We start from the raw sequence: 15,773 nt of genomic DNA on the forward strand, positions 1-15,773 counted from the left end.
TACGGACATGAATTCCACTGGAATGGCTGTGTGGCAATCAGTGTTGGGGTTGTTACTGGAAAAATAAAATACACATTATTTGTTACTTTTGTTAAAAGTAATGAATTACTTTACTTTTTACTCCTGGAGAAAAGTGATTAGTTACATTACTCGTTATGTTACTTTTGTGTTACACCTTAAAATGATGCGTTCATTGGGCCAATAAAAATTGTAGACCTGAGCTCACAATACCAGCAGAAGTATCTAAATAATGACAGACACAAAATCTTTATTTTAAGGTTTTTAGTAAAGGTAGAGCCTACAGCATGAATTTCTGGCTTTCCGAGTTGTATTTGCCATTTTGTTGTCTCATTCATGTGAACTCTACTGGTAATTCCGATAGAGATAGTGGAGGTGGAGTTATATCGAGAAGCTTGTTTACTTAGCAGATTTTGAGAAACGAGGTCATGCCATGTAAAAATAAAGCCAAACTCACCTTTTACAGACACAAAGGCACTCTTTTGTGTGCAAGTTTTGAATTACCACCGATGTGTTTTCTGTAAGAAGCCATCAAGGAAAAAAACACAAAACAGCAGCAAGTCATTTCAACTGAAATGAGTTTTTCCAAATGTGTTTCTCATGTTTTCTTTTTTTTTTTTCTGGCAGTATTCTCCTCAGGGAGGACATTTTCTTGTCTGTTTTCTATTCTCACTTTTGTTTTTGTGTTTCTCTCTCTCTCTCTCTCTCTCTCTCTCTCTCTCTCTCTCTCTCTCTCTCTCTCTCTCCCCCCAGCCCGCACCCGGATTACCACCCCTCCCCAGGACCAGAGTGTTATCAAAGGAACTAAGGCTGTTTTGACTTGTGGAGTCACGCATGACCCCAGTGTAACTGTCAGGTAAGACACATCCACACGCACAACACCCACACACACACACACACACACACACACACACACACACACAACCATACTCAGCAGCGTGCACTCACATACACAAACACATGGATACTAAATCTCTTTTGCACATCTGGACACATTTCTGTGGATTTGTTCTCCCATCTGGACACCTGATAAGACGAATAGCCAGCTAGATGCGCACTTGCACATCCGATTCAATCTGTAAATCTCTCAATGAAGATGCTGCATCTTTATTTATTACTTGCTGTTTTTTATACGCATGGTTTTTATCTATCTGTTGTAATTTATCTCATTATCTTCAATACTCAGTATTTATCTTATTATTATTTATATATTATTCTGCTGCTACGACCCAGTTTCCCCACGGGAATCATTAAAGTTTCATCTACAAACCCACGCACCCACACCCACCCACGCACACACACAAACACACACACAGCAAACCCCCCCGCATCCACGCACAAAGCTGCCTCCCCTACACGTGGCCTACACATGCATTCGGTACAAGGGCAACCACGTACGCTTGTTTAACATGTTTGTCAACCAACACTAGCGTGTGTATGAATGCGTGTGTGTGTGTGTCGCTCCCAGAAAGCCTCTATCACACACCTTCACCACAAAACTGCAGTCCAAGCCGCGCGACACGCTGTCCTCACGGCAGGAGTTTCATTGAACTGCATGCTTGTCAACAGCCGACATCAGTAGCGATCAATAGAGCGTTCTGTCCCTTTCTACTTAGATGAGAGGACTCGGTCTGATGATACGTTTGAGCCTCGCAGTTTTGATGAGTGCGAATCCGGTGTTTGATATGCAGGCGTCAGCTGCTGTGATAAGCACGCAGGCCGGCTCTGATGCCGGGCTTGAAGAGACAGAGGGGAGAAAGATGAAATACCTCACTAATAGGAAGAGATTTTTCCAGGGTGGTGGTGGAGGAAGGAAAACCCACCTAAACCTCAGTTTACGCACCGTTTTGATATCAGAAAGCGTTAACCCACCATTTAAAACATCCGTACACCATAGTACACATTCTAATAGGTGGTATCGAAATGATGTACGTTTAATGAAAGTAAGGTAAAGACCGTTAAACATAAATGAATACTATTCTGGAAATCTGGAAATAACTAATTCTTATGGCGATCACATTTTCATTTACTGCTACATTGCTGGAGTCATGTAAATGAGAGGAGAAACAGCAGAGAGATTTGTTAGATAAACACCTGCCGCACAAACATTCATGCACTCAGGCCATAAAGTAATGTTACTTTATGTGTTTGCGTATATGAGTGTCTGACATTGACATTGAGGAGAGGGTGAATCAGCATCATCAGTCTGCGGCTGCGTTTGCATGCGCGGAGTCGCTCAGCTCTTGGCCAAACTCCAGTTAAGGTCTTATTCAGGTTAAGCTGTTTATATTATCCTTTGATACCCTGCAATTGAGTCTCCGTGTTAACCATGAATAAAACAGTGAACAGAATATTCCTGTCCACCTGTGGTGCGCTGCCCACAGATAGACGGACTCTGTTTGCAGCCCCCGGCTACCCTATTTGACTGAGCAATATTTGGTTACTTCTAGTACAGGGAAAATAAATAATTCTGTCAGTAGTAACTGTAATAGTTAGCACTGCTGACTTTAAAATGGACCCAAAATGCTGTGCAAGTTTCTGACGGTGAAAACCAAAATTAAGTGCCACTCATTTATGCATTGATAAATTCCTGTCACAATGTTTAAAAAAAATGTTTAAAATTGATGATGTACAGTCATTACATTTTGTAATATATTTTTGAAGAAAAATGACAATATATTGGCATGTATTGCCAAATATATGTGGAGTCTTTCCATGTATTCAAATGTTTTGTTAATATATCACATTATATTTTTTCAATATATGTCATTATATGATTGTTCCCTAAAGGACAGTAACCCGCTTATAAGCCAGGCATCTTAACCGGGTTTCACATAATCAGAGTATGATAATGATAATGATAATACATTTTATTTATAGAGCACCTTTCATGCAAGGACAGTAGCTCAAAGTGCTTTGCCGGATCCCAAAAATAAACAACAAATAAAAAACACTGATAATAGTAACACAGCATCTAGTCAATGTAATAGCATCTAGTAAGTATGAGCTTACTAATACTATTACTGTTATTCTAACAGTTATATGTTTACAAGCATCGACCCCAGACCAGGTTAACTGACAAGTCGGGTTAAGAAGGGAATTCTCTGTACATGTGAACATGCTGTAGCCAATGTGGCTCAGGAAAATAAATAACAAAATAAATAAACTGATAAAGTACACAACATGTTCAACGCTGTCACTGATGGCATGGAATGAAGATGCATGATGATAATGACATTGACAACGATGGCGACAATGCTGGCGATGATGGGGGCGATATCGACAACAGGTCGGCTGATTGATGGTAATGACAGCCAGCGTTTGTGTTGCAGGCATGTGTGGGAGAAGGAGGGCTCCGTGATCAATGCCCAGTCCATCCCCCGCATGCGGCTGGACACGGACGGCACCCTGCACATCTCCCAGACCTGGTCGGGCGACATCGGGACGTACACGTGCAGGGTCACCTCCGTCGGCGGCAACGACTCCCGCAGCGCCCACCTCCGCGTCAGGTAAGACCCCCCCCACCCCACCACCACCGCCGCTGCCGTTTCTACTTTTATCTCTCGCATGCTTTTTTTTTTTTTTTCACAGTGAACATGTTCTTTGTAACAGCTAAAGACACACATGCACACACACACACACGCATACATGTGCACACACACAAGACCCTGACGGACACACACACAATTCTCACCGCCCACCTTTCTCTGCCATTCCAGTCTGTCTCCAGCCTTTTTCTTATTGACACCTCTGACTCATTTTCACTTAAATGACACTTGTTCTTCCTCACCTCTCCTGTCCTCATTCTCCCCTGACACACTTCCAGCCCCAAGGGACGCCCCCACACACACCTCCCTACCCCTACCCCCCCCACACACCTCTCTCTCTCATTCCCTACCTGTCTATAATGCAACATACACACACACACATTCTTCTCTGCCGCTTTTGTCATCTCGAATCTTCTCTTTCTCCGTAACTCTGCCTGCTTCTTCTGTTGTAGTTTGGCACAGAGTGAGTCACTGCAGCAGAAGCGAGAGTAAATTGAATATGAATGAGACATCTAACTTTCTGTTTGTCAGACTGACTGACTGATTGTCTGCATATCAGTCTCTTTCTTTGTCTGCCTATCTATCTAAGTCTGGCTGGCTGGCTGCCTTTTGACCGAGTTACTGTCTATCTCTTCATTACTATACAGTTCATCTATCGATCTGTCTGTCTGTCTGTTTATCTGAATTTATGGTGGAATGAATTAATGATCCCCAGCTCTGGCTTCATTTATTCATGTCTTTCTCTGCGTGTTTGCTCCATATCTATCTCCTTAGCTCTTTCAATCCATTCCCCACTCTAGGTGATATCTGTCTCTTTCTGTTTGCCTGTCCGTCCATCTTGACAAAAAAAACCATCTTACTGTCTTGTCTCTCTGTATTTCATCACCTATCTGATCTCTCTTTTAAAAACAAACACTTCACTTCAAATTCGTACCGCGGACATTCGGTGAAAGGAGCAAACTGCTGAGTAACACCCCAGCCCCCGCGGAGGGCTCGCTTTGATAGGAGGCGTTCTTTGTTTGTCTAAGTTGTCCCGTCGTTCCCTGCAGGCAGCTGCCCCATGCCCCGGAGAACCCCGCAGCGGTGCTGAGCACATCAGAAAAGAGAGCCATCAACTTGACCTGGGCCAAGCCGTTTGATGGCAACAGTCCCCTCATACGCTACATCCTGGAGGTTTCCGAGAACAGTAAGTCACTCCCCGCCGAGCGACATCCAGTCACGGATCCGTCTATCGCGTCTCTCCCTACCTTCCATGCTTTATCTGCAGGCGCTCTTTTGCGTCTGTGTACACAACTTTCGCATCGATGCATTATTTATGACGAGTTGAGTTTGGGACCGAGTGAACCAGGCTCTTGGGATCAATATTGCTGCAATGAGTGAAAAAGAGAATTTAAGTGTTGGTTGTTTAGAAAGATTTTTTTTCTTTCCAGGAGGCAGGCCTCTATGGTGTCTTGTTTTTTTCCCTAGGTGGAAAGGAAGGAAAAATTTACAGCAAAGAATCTAGCCTCTAGAAGAAATAGGAGCACGATCAATTAAGAAAGCCCATTATTGCTTTTAATCTTAAGTGGGATACGTACTCTACCCTACACTCTACTACTTAACAATTTTTCAGTTAGCATTAATTTATTTTGAGGAGCGTGTTCTACTTAAGTTGCAGCACTGCAGAACCCTTGGAGGCTTGTTGTGTGCAGGTCTTACTTTTCTATTTCGCCTCTCTCTTCCTCCCTAGCATGATTATTTGATGAGTTTGAATTTAAAAATCTTAAGGAAAATTGTTAGCAAAGTTGAACGCTTTACTTGCAGAACTGAGATTTTAAAGGATGTTGAAGTGTTTCTCAAGTCATGAGCGATGGACATGTAGCATTTTGGAGCCAGGAAGATATGTTTTAGAGTGAAACCCTTTCAGTCCGGATGTTCTCTCCTCCAGATGCTCCCTGGGCCATCCTGCTGGCCAACATCGAGCCTGAGTCCACAGCAGTGACGGTCAACGGCTTGATCCCCGCCCGCTCCTATCAGTTCCGCCTCTGTGCCGTTAATGATGTGGGCAAGGGACAGTTCAGCAAGGAGACCGACCGGTGAGCTGGATATCACGCAATCTGGTCCTAGAATTTACCATCCACACCCCCCCCCCTATCCACACACTTTCCATTCCTGCCATCCCATATTAACACTATACCAGGTTTATTCGCCCCACTTAACCAAGTCATGCAAAATTGTTTCAGCTTCTTTTTGTGGAGGAATCTTTTTTTTTTTTTTTCTATTTCATGGTCTTTTGCACCAGACAGCCTGGTAAGGATGTGCATACACTACCTTCTAGCAATATTTAGACTCTCTTCCTGGGACCCAGGTTAATGAAAAAATATTACTTTTTTAATGTGTGGAAGCAGTGGAGACAGACTCATGACCCATTTCACTGGTTTCAAATTCGCCAGAAAAATTGGCCAATGAAACTGTGGTGCGCTGTTAGATAGTATAATTGGAAATAGGAAGGAGAAATGTTAGTAATGTGAAAAAAAAAAAAAATCTGGGCCAGAACTTTATGGTTACAAGTTAATAATACAGTTTGATAAGGCAATCTGTTTCCTAGACAACCAGTTTGACTGATCCCCTCACCCCAGGGTGTTCATCTTATGTGTGCTTATCAGTGAAGAGGGATATATGTGTAAGCCTAGCAAACACACACACACACACACATGCGGACGCACATTCACACACACACAACACTCCCTCATTCTGAAAGCTGAAAGAGGGATTTAGGTGTGAGGGGAGATCAGGTCTGGCCTCTCTGTGGCCTCACATAACTTACAGTACCTCCCTCCCTCCTCCATCCCTCATCCCTCCCTCCACCAGTCTGTCACGCTAGCTCACACTGCCAGCTCCCCTAGCCGGAGGAGAGCCACGGGGGGCTCCCGCCCGTGTGTGCAGGGGGCTGGCACCGAGCACTTTGTGACGCTGTTTGATCCTAAGTCGCAGCCATTGATCTCGCTCCCATCGCTCATGCGCATCCTCTCCCCGGGCGCTCAGGGTTTTTTGTCAGGGTAAGCATATAGATTTTATGTGGCTGAATTGATTTAGTATCCTATGACTTTCTCCGCTGTGGTATTAGCTCACTCTGTCAGGGTGGGCAACAGAGATATAGCACTATATTAGAGAATAATGGCATTAAAGCAACGGTGTCATTTTTTAACAAAGGCGAAGAAACAGTTGCGAGAGAGAGAAAAAGAAAGGGAGAGCACACTGAAATGAACAGCAACTATTTCAGTTGAAACTATACTGTGGTACTCAACTTCAAATTGCTATGCTTCATTTGAGCTATCTGTTGGATACAAACACTGAGTCCATTTCAAAGCTTCATATTTTGCCTTGAAATAAACCAAATCTCTGTGTTGACGATGACTGCAGGACAGGAAAAGTTCCTTTAGTCCCTTGTCTCAGTTCCCTCTCTCTACATATTTCTGTGTGTGTGTGTGTGTGTGTTCTGCAGTGTCTCTCTCCCTGAGGAGCCCCCCAGCGCTGCCCCTCAGAACGTCATTGCCAGCGGTCGAACCAACCAGTCCATCATGATCCAGTGGCAGCCTCCACCGGAGAGCCACCAGAACGGCATCCTCCGGGGCTACAGCGTCCGGTAAGACCCCCTGTCCGCCCGCCCCGTACACGCCCCGCACTGACCCCCGTCCACTGCTTACCATTTATTTTAACTGTTAACACAGAAGCTACACCGCAAACACTCCATTTTGTCCAGCGTGAGGCTGACCTATGACCTGCTACACTCAAAACAGCTCTTGCGAGGGGAGCGTGTCAGTGTCCAGGTTTTGTCTACAATGGGAAAGATAGAGGCGCATGTTTCACCCTTTGAGAATTGAATCTAGCCAAATGTTGACTCTGTGTAGATGCTCAGTGGCTGCAGAGTCGCTCTGCAAGGCGCTGTGTTTGCCCATTTATCATGGCTGTGTTTTTTTGTCTGCAGTTGTGATTGATTTTCTTTTTATTTACACCTCCCCCCCCCCCACACACACACACACCCAACCACCACCACTTAATTGACCTGCCTGGCTGAGGAAATGTACAGAAATGTGAAGATAAATAAAAAAGTGAAAATGCCATACACCCCCTTATACAGTACGTGTAAAGAATGCTATAGATACACTGTCACATACTACTGTGCGTTGTCACATATACATAGTGCTAATATGTTTTAGTGAAAGCCCCTGGCAGTGTCAATTACCACCGCTGCATTTTAATTTCATTCAGTCTCAGTGAAAATGTAAAGACTGCTCTGACTCTGACAGAGCACTGCATATTCTAACAGGTAGAGTCAGCAATATGCCAAACCGACTGTAAACCCTGTAAACATGTTATTAGTTTGGTTTTCTGTCGTCTTGTTATTCATTACACCTAAATGAAACAGCAGGTGTTCTGCAGACAACAGTCAATGCTGTCACCGACTGTTGTTTTAATGGCTGCGGTTGGCTGGTGCTTTATCTCCCCCTTGCTGTAGTCCCAGTGTACTGCGCGTCATGACTGGACCAACAAAGCATTCTGTTGCTCTGAACTGGCAGTGCGTGGCCAAATACTTATTGATTTCCTCCAGTATGGTAAATTAAAGTTGATTTCAGTGAAGCACGTACAAGCGGTCACACTGGCTAAGACAATACCATTAATCAAATGACTGATTATTCATAATGATACTGTATTGGTCCCTGGAGGGAAATTCTCTTTTTGCACGCAGAGTTCAGGTTCACCTACAGTGACGCTCCTGCAATGTCTTGCTCAAGGACACTTCAGCAGGCCGGATGCTTGCCAATACAGAGGCTTGAGCCTGAGTCATCCAGTTGAAGGACTAACCTCTAGGCCACCATGCCTCCCCAAATATATCACAATAAATATATCATACTACAATTTAACTAAGTGACCCAGAGTGAGTCATAAATAATTTTTTTTATAGAGTAATGGATTGTCACGACCAAAAAAAAACAAGGCAGCGTATTAATCTCTAGCTTCGTTCTCTCCACTTCTGTATCTCTTTTTCCTCCATAAACTACAATTTCAAATTCAGCACGCATACATCACAGCAAACACTCTAACCCTAACCCACACTAGGTTTCTAATGCACTTATTCCAGCATTAAGAGTTAGTGTATCTGTATGTCAGGTACCGTCTCACGGGGCTGCCTGTGGACTACCAGTCCAAGAACATTTCCAACCCAGACGTCACCAACCTGCTCCTGGAGGACCTCATCATCTGGACCAATTATGAGATTGAAGTGGCTGCCTACAATGGGGCCGGTCTGGGCACCTTCAGTCACAAGGTCACAGAGTGGACGCTGCAGGGAGGTGAGCGCACATACCAACATTTCCCCCATCTATGTTTTCATTTGCCCGTTGTAGCAGTGACTGGGGGATACGTTTTTCCAGATTTTACTGATTTATGGATCCAGATTGACTTACAATGAGTGCTACAGTAGAAAAAGCGTAATTTCATAGTTAGTAAGGAGTGCAAGGGTTAAAGCCACAGCACCTTGACAACAGATGGAACAACTATTTCTGTGACAAAAGAATGGCTGATAGAGAAGAGCTATGCAAAGAAAAGAGAGCTTTTTGCATAACATGGGCACATTTTCAGACAAAGGAGGAAGATATAGGAGACGGTTAATTGTGCCATCATTACCTTGGTTCCAGGTTTGATTCTTACTGTTCTTACTTGGAATCTTTATTGTGATAAATATGCTAACTGTAAGCATCGGGGAAAATAGAAACCTTTAGTGTTATGAAACAATACTGTAAAGCTCAAAAGGTCACAAACCTCCACACACAAAAGCAGACTCATTCTTTATTGATTCTTTGGCTTGTCCATCATACCAAGACGAAAGATGATATGCAGAGTATGTTTTTCTTCAGTAATGATTGTGTCATTTTCAATGAGTCTGCACTGATATTTATTCTATGATTCATGTATGATGAATAAGGCAGGAAGTCAATACACGGCAAGTACAGTGTTGAAGCAGGAAATTCCGCTGCTTGGTGGATGTGTTTATACATCTGCGTGTGAAAGCATTCACCAAAATCCAATGATAACTGGTCGCCCAACTGTACAATACAACTTTATTAATCCCCCCGAAGGGCAATTTGATTAAAGTGTATTCCTATTAATTCTGCTGTGTGGTGTGACATCTTCCTAAAATCCACAAGCAGCTCACAGAGTCACATGTTAAGCCACAGACAGCAACCTGTCCCTGGTCCTGGGTGTACGTCTCATCAGAAAGAGACAGAGTGATCTGTCTGTGACCTGTGCAGCAGCGATCAATACCGACATCAAAATAGACGCAGGCAGACTTCCAGCAGCCGACTGAAAGGTGCTCTGACATCTCTGCTTTGCTTTGCTATCTCTCCCTTCTTCCTTACTCTTTCTCTTTCCCTTCCCCTCACTCTCTCCTCCCCCTGTCTCCTTCCCTCCCTCCCTCCCTCTGTCCCAGTGCCCACCATCGCCCCCGGCAACGTCCAGGCGGAGCCGGTTAACTCGACGACCATCCGTTTCACCTGGATGGCCCCTAACCCTCAGTTCATCAACGGCATCAACCAGGGCTACAAGGTCAGTAGCCACCGCAGCGCCGTCACCAGCAGCCATCACATCCATTGACAGAACTGTCAGAGCTGAACTTGTAGGATCACACATCCCGTGTAGCAAGAAGCAGAGAGAAGCCAAGGGGCGAAAGATATTTGGTGCCATTGTGAACGATGGGCTTTGTTCATCCATTTGTCAGTCTGAGGTCATTCTCTTTATCTTGCAACCATTTTTCATATATTTTACAGTGAACGTGTGCGCACGCAATGATGAATGTCTTCATTATTTTGTCATGGGCACTTGAATGTCGTCCGTCTCTCTGTCTCTCGTGTATCTAGCCCACAGGGAATCGTAAAGCCGCATCCGTTATGTAGTGCTATTTTCCCTTTGACTATGTTTAGAGTGAATGATGTCATTTTTTTTTTTTTTTTTTTTTTAAGTGTGTCTCTCGGCAGGCCGTACTCAGCTGGCAGTCGGGGTCACCGTACAAACTCACTCTGAATGTTAAATACAGGATTTTCCCCAGGAGAGAGACTACAGGGCAGGGAGAACAAGGGAGAGCAAGAGAGACAGAGAGGGGGGAGGCACATGGGGAGAGTGAGAAAGAGGGAAGGAGAGAGTGTGAAAGGAAATAGAGAGAGTGGGCAGAGTGAGAGACAGGGAAAGAGTGTCAGACAGTCAGGCATCCATCCATGCTGGATGTCATGCCATGTCAGGCATGACATCCTGTTGCCAACCCTTCACTTTCCCAGGAAGTGCCACCACCTCTCTGGGAACTAGAAATAAACCCAGTAGGCGTGCTCTGGGGACTAATTACCTAAGCACCTAATTGGTCAATCCAAGTTCCGACTCCCACTTGTAGATGCTGTAGGGTGTGCAATCAACATGCCATATGGGATGCTATCGTGTCTCACTTGAGCTCAAACTCTCTCTTTTCCCCTCCCTCCCTCCCTGTCTCTGCGGAGCCGTTCAAATCTGCCCCCCAGCCCTTCCCTCCCAGACAAAAATCTCTTCAGAGTATCTTTCTCAATAATATTTCTGAACGCTGTGATGCCAAATGACTCCCCAGCGTGGCTCGGCGCTACAGGAGAGAGTCTACTGTTTGTTTTGAGAGAATAAATGCGCGAGAATGATTAGAGAAACACTATTACTGCTTTCTTTTCGGCTGTCTGGATGCATTTCCCTCTTATTCGCCTTTTTTTTTTGTTTGTTTTGTTTTGTTGTTTAGTTGCTGGCCTGGGAGCCGGGACAAGAAGAGGAGGTTGCCATGGTGACGGCGCGACCGAACTTCCAGGACAGCGTTCATGTGGGCTATGTGACAGGTCTGAAGAAGTTCACAGAGTACTTCACGTCTGTGCTGTGTTTCACCACGCCAGGAGACGGCCCCCGAAGCCCACCCAAAGGCCTGAGGACACATGAGGACAGTAAGTGATCTCTCTCTCTCTCTCTCTAGCTCTCTGTTTTTTCCCTCTATGTCCTCCCATACCCCCACCCCCCACCCTTTTCTTTCACAGCCTTCTCCCATGGTGATGAGTGGACATCAGCGTCCCGCAGTAACACTTCCACTAGGCCAGATCTATTATTCATGCGGAACTGAGTTGTGCGGAAGTGCTAATGAACCAGTACATTCTGGCTCCAGATGGGATCGCCATAATTGGGATCCGTTTTCTTAGAGATTATTGGTTCAGCTTTAAAAAAATCTAATTGGCATCAACTTGTCATCAGCCATGCTTTTGCTGATTTCTTTATAAACACCTTTTCAGTGCAAATGCTGCCATAGTTTTGTGGCTATTTTGGGTATGTCAACCAATTATGAATGAGCTTATGTGTGGAATGTAGTGCTGGCTTGATTTCCCATTGTATTAGCTCATCAGTCTTCTTGTTCCCTGTCCAGCCCCCGGCGCTGTGGGTCACCTGAGTTTCACTGAGATCCTGGACACCTCACTCAAAGTCAGCTGGAGGGAGCCAAGCGAGAAGAATGGAGTTCTCACAGGTACATCCTTACCTCGCTCTATACTCAGTAAAGCGGGGTTAAGCAGGGTGAAGAAAGTGCAGCTCGTCCGACGTGGTCTATGTCAGTGCTGCGTATAAAGTGACCACTCACACAACGCAAGGCCAAGGTAGCCAAGACGTGCAATCAAAGGTAGATGAATCATCGAGTGGAACTAAGAGTGGAAGACATTCTTAGAGTTCCTGCATTTCTTTTTACAACTTCTTGGCCCCACTCTGCAGTTGAAGCTCTCAGAGTGGGTACACTTCAAGACAGCTACATAATACTCAGACATCAGTCAGTACAAACTCTGAGTGCAGCACAACCATCAGCGACATTAATATTCATATATTCACAAACTTTAAGAATTATCAACATGCTGTACTGCAGTTTTTCTCAGCCTTTATAATGTGCTGCACACTCCCAGGAGACACACTCTCAAGCCATACCTAATTATAGATTGGTAAGAAATGTTACCTAAAGCCTTATGTAATCATATGAAAAGAGCTGCTGGCCAAGAAGCAAATTGCATTAACTTTGAGAGGGCGAGTGGTGTGTGGGTGGGGGGGTATAATCACAGGCTGATTTAATTTGCTATATTCGATTTTTGATGAAGTTAATTTAATATTTCTGTTAGCTTGAGCCGTAGCACACAAGCTGAGAGTCACTATTGTAGAAAAAATGCTGTAGTTTTCCAAAGACACTTATTTTCCCATAGAGGATTCTCGGTCTATTGATCTCTCCTGCCTTCCAGGCTACCGTATTTCCTGGGAGGAATTCAACCGGACCAACACCAGGGTAACCCACTACCTGCCAAACGTCACCTTGGAGTACAGGGTCACCGGACTCACCGCTCTCACCACCTACACCATCGAGGTGGCAGGCATGACTTCCAAAGGCCAGGGCCAGCTGTCGTCCTCCACCATCTCCTCCGGCGTCCCGCCAGGTCAGTCGACATATTAACCTGCTGTAAAGATATTGACCCGCAGCAAAGACATAAGCATGAGCATAAGCTTTACATAGCACCTACAAATGCAAATGCTTGCAAAATCACATTATCCAACTCCACAGGCTAAACTCGCGCTACAAAATATTTAGAGCTAATTAAGCACCATACTTGCCGTGCCAGGCAATTTTTCAACATCAGGTGCTCAGAGAAACCCTACTATTACTGCCTCTAAATATGTGTGGAGCAACGTAATTTAGACTAAATCTGGAGCAGCAAGCAGAACCAAAATGTTGCACTAAAACATTCCACAATCCAATGTTGTGCATTTGTATTTGCAACTTTGCTTTGCTCTCTTTCCCTATTCCCATCCACTGAATGGGTGTTAGCTTATATTGAACATCCCCTTCCAGTCAGTGTGCACCTTTGTGAACCTGCAGATTTACGGTTTCACGTCTAACTTAGTGAACACACCCTGTGTTGTCTGGCGCCAGACACAATGAAATCGGACCCCAGTCAGCTGAAGCTGGGACAGAACCATAAACTACACAGACACTCAACCAGCCAATAGCAAGGCATTCAGCAGGGCGACTGAAGCAGACCAATACACAGTTCAGCCCCAAAAAATAAGAGTCCCCATGAGGATTTTTAACGATTTCATATTAAAAGCATGCTAAACTGCATAATAGAAATACAATAGCCACAGTCAATTATTATAGCAGCACTCAACACTAGAGCCTATATGTCTGTGAAACCTGTCAAATAAAAAGATGTAATATTGAGAGTAGGCTATAGAGCAGTGGTTATAGTCCCCTGAATGGTGATTAATCCCACTGTATGTATAAAGATACTGCCTATGTGCCTGCAACTCTACCCCAGAGATCTTGCTAAAAGCTTATGGTTGGATTACCAGTCATGCAAATGATTTAGAGGTGCGGATTTTACTATGAGGCGTATAATCTGTGCATTTCATTAGGGTTGAATAGACCCGCATTTAAGCAATCTGGAATAGAACATTGGTTACTGTGCCCATGGGAGCGATTATATCTTGATAATATTAGGCCACTGTCCACACTATGTCACGGTTTGACATTCATATCTTCATAACTAGGATTTATGTAAACTATATTGTGCATTGGAACGGGGATATGTAATGGTGAATTGAATGTTTACCTCGAGGGAAGCGATGGGGAAAGAAGATGAAGAATGAAATATTTTTTACATTTGCACATTCTCACACATACCTGCCTAGACAGAGACACACATACACACACACACACACGCACTCACATACACAAAAACGGCCTCCCATTGTTTTTTGAATTTGCCATTTTCAGAGTTGTTTTCCCTACAGGATTTGCAGGGAGTAATCCATTCTTATTGTTTACTCAGTTCAAGTGTAAACAGTAGGATATCAGATTGAATCATATCTCCAGATAACTGCAATGTAATTGACATTCATGGCATTGTCTCTGTCTGGGTATTGTGTGTAAGCATCTTCCCCAAATCTAATCTGCTTGTGCTGTCTTAGCTGAAGTTTGGAGCACAAGGGAGAGAATTAAGTGGGATCCCTGTTAACTTCTTTTGTGTGCAGTATCTATTCCGCCACAAGAGAGCGCTGTAGTAGATACATTTTCCCAAGCAACCTCTATACCCAAGAATCAAAGTGTGAGAGATGTGGGCAAACAAAATACAAATACCAATGACAAACTGAACTTCGAAACTTGAAAATGCACATCTGACCATAAGTCAGAGGTTCTAGAGTATCTGCTACCTCAGTCATCGTTTTTTCTCTCCATCTTTCTCTACCTGTCTCTTTTTCCTCTCTCTCTCTCTCTCTCTCTCTTCGCAGAGCTTCCTGGCCCTCCCACCAACATGGCTATCTCCAACATCGGCCCACGCTCTGTCACCCTGCAGTTCAAACCCGGCTATGATGGCAAGACCTCCATCTCTCGTTGGCAGGTGGAGGCCCAGGTGAGACAGATTTAAAACTCAATCTTATTGGTTGAGTTAAATCTCAAGCCTTAAGATGTTGACATCTGATTGTAGAAAATTCTTGAAACAAGTAAAACTGAAATGATTGGAATTATCTCACCTTCTTGGCAGAATTTCCCACTTGTTTTAAGAAAAATAAAATTTTAAGACTGAATATGAGAGTTAAGTGACTTTTTTGCAGTGTTGGTACTATGTGACAAATAAACCCCCTGATGCTCATCTGTCATGCTGTGTGTCACCTTGGTCCCAGGTGGGTGTGATAGGAGAAAACGAGGACTGGGTGATGGTTCACCAGCTGTCCAACGAACCTGAGGCGCGCTCCTTGGAAGTGCCAGGTCTCAACCCATACACCTTCTACAGGTAGCCTACTGGGAACTGCATCCACTTCTGTATGCCTGCTTCCATTAGTGTGTTTATATGCACTATATGTACACACGTATCCCCCAAATTATTGCTGATAACAAGTCATAACCTGCAGGTTTTATTCAGGATAACCCTGCTCATGGTTTTCCCCGTATGCAGGAATGAACAGAATATTCTAAGCTGCTTCCATATAACATGGAAATTAAGCTTGTGCAGATCATGATAAAACAACAGCAAACAAGATAAGGTGTTGTTAGTGTGCCTCAGGATCCCAACTAGTTTCACTATATCCCAGGACAACAACCTTATCTTATTCTGTTTTCTTGTGATTTGGATACAAGCTTACTATAGT

The 15,773-nt window shown here is 44.2% G+C and overlaps 1 protein-coding gene across 1 annotated transcript in view; it reads left to right on the forward strand.

The window, feature by feature from the left end:
* The window catches only part of sdk2b (sidekick cell adhesion molecule 2b), a 238,338-nt gene that overhangs the window by 192,434 nt on the left and 30,131 nt on the right, over positions 1-15,773 (forward strand). The window contains exons 13-24 of the mRNA XM_078290678.1: positions 772-874; positions 3,351-3,527; positions 4,616-4,752; positions 5,494-5,641; positions 7,051-7,191; positions 8,718-8,899; positions 10,039-10,154; positions 11,356-11,551; positions 12,022-12,120; positions 12,872-13,063; positions 14,916-15,037; positions 15,309-15,418. Coding sequence (XP_078146804.1) covers positions 772-874; positions 3,351-3,527; positions 4,616-4,752; positions 5,494-5,641; positions 7,051-7,191; positions 8,718-8,899; positions 10,039-10,154; positions 11,356-11,551; positions 12,022-12,120; positions 12,872-13,063; positions 14,916-15,037; positions 15,309-15,418 — 1,723 coding nt within the window. The remainder of the gene's footprint in view (positions 1-771; positions 875-3,350; positions 3,528-4,615; positions 4,753-5,493; positions 5,642-7,050; positions 7,192-8,717; positions 8,900-10,038; positions 10,155-11,355; positions 11,552-12,021; positions 12,121-12,871; positions 13,064-14,915; positions 15,038-15,308; positions 15,419-15,773) is intronic.

This window comes from Centroberyx gerrardi, chromosome 20 (assembly GCF_048128805.1).
Source record: "Centroberyx gerrardi isolate f3 chromosome 20, fCenGer3.hap1.cur.20231027, whole genome shotgun sequence".
NCBI lineage: Eukaryota > Metazoa > Chordata > Actinopteri > Beryciformes > Berycidae > Centroberyx > Centroberyx gerrardi.